This window comes from Penaeus monodon, chromosome 3 (assembly GCF_015228065.2).
Source record: "Penaeus monodon isolate SGIC_2016 chromosome 3, NSTDA_Pmon_1, whole genome shotgun sequence".
Classification (NCBI taxonomy): Eukaryota; Metazoa; Arthropoda; class Malacostraca; order Decapoda; family Penaeidae; genus Penaeus; species Penaeus monodon.
The window spans coordinates 47,927,464-47,932,463 of NC_051388.1; the positions used below are offsets into that span (position 1 = coordinate 47,927,464).

Here is a 5,000-nt window from a genome sequence, read left to right on the forward strand (position 1 = left end):
GCATGTTCTTCCTTGGCAAAGTCTGGCACCCAGAAAGATATCAGCTCATACAACTCCATCTTCCCACACCTAAAACAGACTAGTAAGCAATTTTCTCGATGACAGAAACTAATATAAAACTGAACACAATAGTTGGCAATGAATTCATGCTTCAGAGTGGGGTTCCACAGCACAGCACTCTCTCGCCAATGTTGTACATAATCTATACCACATCCATACCGGCATCTCAAATACGTAGCAACTACATTATTTATGCAGATGACATCACACAAATTATTTGTCACCCCTCACCTAGACATAATTTTATATGCCTGACAACCGATAGAGCAATTGGTATTATTAGCCAGTTTGAGAAGGCCTGGAAAATCAAAATCAACATCGACAAGTTTCTAGTAATACCAGAACCAAACCAGGAGTCCTTAACCTGGAAAATGTAGCTGTAAACTTCACCAATGAAGGGAAAATTCTAGGATTGAAAATCACAAAAACTGATATCGCCTCCTTTATCAAAGAATGGAGGACAGAAGCTAAAACCATCCTCACAAAGCTGAGAAGATTCACGGGGTGTTCAGAAGAGACCAAACTCCATCTATTCAAAGCCTTGGTCGGGCCAGTATCGAATACCCACAGATCCCATTAAATGTCATCTCCCACTCTTCAATACTAGCACCGCTGGCCATATAAAACATAGCTTTGCTGTGGATAAAAAGGGGTGAGATGGCCCAACCCTCGCCCCTCTATAAGACTACTTCATCAATATAACTTGGAACTACTGAACACAAGAATACACAGACTGGCCATTAATGTTTGGGTTCGTCTCGATTACTATGAAGACGCAAACTACGCAGGAATCTCGGAGACTCACGAAGAGACAGATGAACACAGATGGTGGCCTCGTAGTTTACTACGACCCAGGCGAGAGCCGCCTCCCCCGATATACTCGAAGATTGACTAAATAATTAATAAAAATCAATCAATCAAATAAATCCACAGGCCAAGCACTCCCTATTTTATTACTTATAATAAATACGACTGACTTGCCCCTTTGCCTAACACGACATCACCCATAATTATAACCAGCAAAGGGTTATGCCCCTACCTTTAGTTGCACATACTAATATATCACTTTCGCTAGGTGCCCAGCAACTAGATCCTACGTCTGCTCTTCTCCTTTCGAACTTCGGTTCCTTTTTTCTTGTAATTGTTCAGCTGTTCAGACGCTGTGGAAACAATATTAGTTTGCTTTGTCAATTATAACTACAAAGAAAAGGAAACTACAATAAACAAGAATAATCACTGCTTAAAAAGACGCTGTGTCTAACTCTTTCTCACAGATTACCTTTATATATCTTCATCTTTATATTTACACACACTTGTATCTGTGTGTGAGAGAGAAACAGAGAGAGGGAGAGGGGGTGAGAGAGAGAGTCAGAAAATAAAGTGAACAGTTAAAATCGCACACTGATTAGATAGATTCGATAAAGACCATCATTCTCATGTCAAATAATAGAAACTACGTACGTCTTCCCCTACCAAGGTAAAAGTTGGTTACAGGAGGGAAAGGGAGGTGCAGAGGGCGTGTCTTTTTCGGTCCCGAGTATAAAAGCCAACTGGTCGATGTTCTAAGTATTACACTCGATCTACCTTCACCATCATGTTCACTAAGGTGAGAATCCCTTACCCTTTTCATACTCCATAATGTTTACCGCCCAAAGTCAAATATATTAGTTTACACACATACATATACATGTATGTGTGCTTGTGTGTGTGCAGTTGCATGTTCTATATTACATTTGTATTTTCAAAACTTTAAAGTTTATGCCTAATTTCAGACCGTCCTCGCTCTCGCCCTTGTGGCCGTAACTTTAGCTGCTCCTTCACAGCCTTCCAACGGATATGCTCCTCCTGCAACCTACGACGTAAGATTCCTATACTAATAACTGTATACATATATCTCATGAAGATACAAAACGTTGTTAATGTTCATATTTGATACGTATCAATTTCATTTTTCTTTAGGCTCCTGCCAAGTACGACTTCAACTATGCCGTTAAGGATGACTACTCCGGAAACGACTTCGGTCACCAGGAAGCTCGCGACGGTTACGATACTCAGGGTTCTTACTACGTTCTCCTTCCCGACGGTCGTCTGCAGAAGGTCGCCTTCACTGTCAACGGCGACTCTGGCTACGTGGCTGAGGTCAGCTACGAGGGTGAAGCTCAGTACCCCGAGTACAAGCCCGCCCCAGCATACAAGCCCACCCCCGCTTACAAGCCCACCCCCGCTTACAAGCCCGCCCCTGTTTACAACTCTGCTCCTGCTTATGCTTAAATGAAACAATTTTGAGTATACACTGGATGACTATTTATTAATTAAACAAAAATTCTATCATCATTCATTTTTGTTGCCTATCCTAAAAGGCTGCTAGGTTACATTTACATACATACATACATATATATATATGTATATATATATATATATATATATATATATATATATATATATATATAACAAGTCAAATACAGTTGTAAAGTTATATTCAGCCTCCTACATCGCCCCGTATGAGTGAATTTAAGCAAGAGTAACAGGCAATTTTATGAACTGCCAATGACACTGCAATAACAGGAAACTCATAATTTAGAAATAGTGAAATAGTGCGCAGACAAACATAATTTGAAATGTCTTCTGAAATCTTAGATATATAAATTGCTGCTATCTGTAACTATAGGCTTCTAAGTGAAAGCAAAGCGAAAAAAAATGTAAAACTCATCATTGCAGAAACATCTGTGCGTACAGATGAAAACTTAATGATGATTCCTACATCGATTCCATCTTCTACCACTAACAAATATTGTGAGCTGTTTGAAGTAACTTCAAGAGCTGTTTATAACATTAGCTATATAAAGAATACTATAGCTACCCTCAATGGGATGTGCAACGAAAAAACAACCATGAACTTGAGTTCCGTACGGTCCTAAACGCCGGCAAGTTCGTCTCCGCGTATATTATGCCATTTGGCATACATCAGTTATGCGAAAGTCCTTGTTAGTATTATCATTATTATCAGCATCATTAAACAGCATTAATTCAGTACCTCAACACCCTGCTCCCATACACACATCAGTTATGCGAAAACTCATTGTTAGTATTATTATTATCATCATGATTGTCATCATCATTAAGTAAGATTAAATTCAATATCTCGACCACCCTACTCCCATACTACTCTCATAAGGCATTGCCGCGAATTCTCTTCATAAGTTCTGGCCATGATAACCATAATGAATGTATGAAAGGCAGAACCATCTAATTTTAGATATTTTGTAGTTGGAAATATGTCCATAATTCTCAGGTATTACAATTAGTCTTATTAAGTTTGGATCTAGCAATATTCAGTGGATCAGAATCGTTTAACCTAGGCGATGCAAAAAAAGGACATGCATATCAAATATACTTCAAGTCTGCACCCTGGCCATTGTAATCAGAGTTTCCTAGATTCATGGGTTCATGGCTGCTCCCATACGTGATTAGATGTTTAAGCTTAACTGCATAGATAAGGCAACTGAAATAACATAATGTTAGAAAAAAAAATAAATAAAAAAATGACGGTCCTTGTCAAATCATTTCTTGTTCCATTATATGTCCTTTTACCTCCCTCTCCTTCTTCATCTCTGGTTATCTGTCTATCTTTTCATTTTTCTATCATTTATCTATATACATAAGAATATTAACACGCTCGTATGTCCATATGCATGTAACTATATATGTGTGTGTATGTGTGTATGTGTGTGTGTGTGTGTGTGTGTGTGTGTGTGTGTGTGTGTGTGTGTGTGTGTGTGTGTGTGTGTGTGTGTGTGTGTGTGTGTGCTTGCGCACGTGTATGCGTGTTTTATTATATATATATATATATATATATATATATATATATATATATATATATATATATATATATATATATATAATATACAAGATTTTCTTGTATTTTGACGTTGAACATTAACCGGTATGCTGATTTAGGAACGAAAAATATAAAAAGTGCTACTACAAGAGGATAATCACAATGGTCTTTGTGAAAGCACTATTAACTTCAATATTGTTATTGTTCTTTATATAGCTTCATCTTTATATTTACACACATGCATGTATCTGTGAGAGAGAGAGAGAGATTCATAAAATAGGGTGAAATCAAAATCACACACGGATTCAATAGATTCGATAAAGACTATCATTCTCATTTCAAACAACGGAAACTACTTACGTCCTTCCCCTACCAAGGTAAAGGTTGGTTACTGGAGGGAAAGGGAGGGGCGGAGGGCGTGTCTTTTTCTGTCACGAGTATAAAAGCCAACTGCTCAATGTTCTGAGTATCACACTCGATCTACCTTCACCATCATGTTCACTAAGGTGAGAATCCCTTATCCTTTTCATAATGCATAATGTTTACCGCCCAAAGGCAAATATATTAGTTGACACACATACACACACATGTATGTATGTGTGCGGGTGCATGTACTAGTATTACATTAGAAATTATTTTCAACACTTTAAAATTTATGCCTAATTTCAGACCGCCCTCGCTCTCGCCCTTGTGGCCGTAACTTTGGCTGCTCCTTCACAGCCTTCCTACGGTTATGCTCCTCCTGCAACCTACGACGTAAGAAAAACTTTCCTATACCGATAACTCTATACATATATTTCATCAAGATACAAATCGTTCCCAATGTTCATGTCTGATGCATATTATTTTCACCCTTCTTTAGGGTCCAGCCAAGTACGACTTCAACTATGCAGTGAAGGACGACTACTCCGGAAACGACTTCGGTCACCAGGAAGCTCGCGACGGTTACGATACTCAGGGTTCTTACTACGTTCTCCTTCCCGACGGTCGTCTGCAGAAGGTCGCCTACACTGTCAACGGCGACTCTGGCTACGTTGCTGAGGTGAGCTACGAGGGTGAAGCTCAGTACCCCGAGTACAAGCCTGCTCCTGCCTACAAGCCC

General features: G+C 39.0%; 1 protein-coding gene across 1 annotated transcript in view; it reads left to right on the top strand.

Moving 5' to 3' along the window:
- The first annotated feature begins 1,642 nt into the window (after positions 1-1,642).
- LOC119586825 (adhesive plaque matrix protein-like) overlaps positions 1,643-5,000 on the top strand; it is a 6,446-nt gene continuing 3,088 nt past the window's right edge. The window contains exons 1-6 of the mRNA XM_037935552.1: positions 1,643-1,666; positions 1,833-1,919; positions 2,020-2,325; positions 4,366-4,404; positions 4,568-4,654; positions 4,761-5,000. The exon at positions 4,761-5,000 is cut by the window's right edge and continues 105 nt beyond it. Of these exons, the coding sequence (XP_037791480.1) occupies positions 1,655-1,666; positions 1,833-1,919; positions 2,020-2,325; positions 4,366-4,404; positions 4,568-4,654; positions 4,761-5,000 (771 nt within the window). The 5' untranslated portion in view covers positions 1,643-1,654. The remainder of the gene's footprint in view (positions 1,667-1,832; positions 1,920-2,019; positions 2,326-4,365; positions 4,405-4,567; positions 4,655-4,760) is intronic.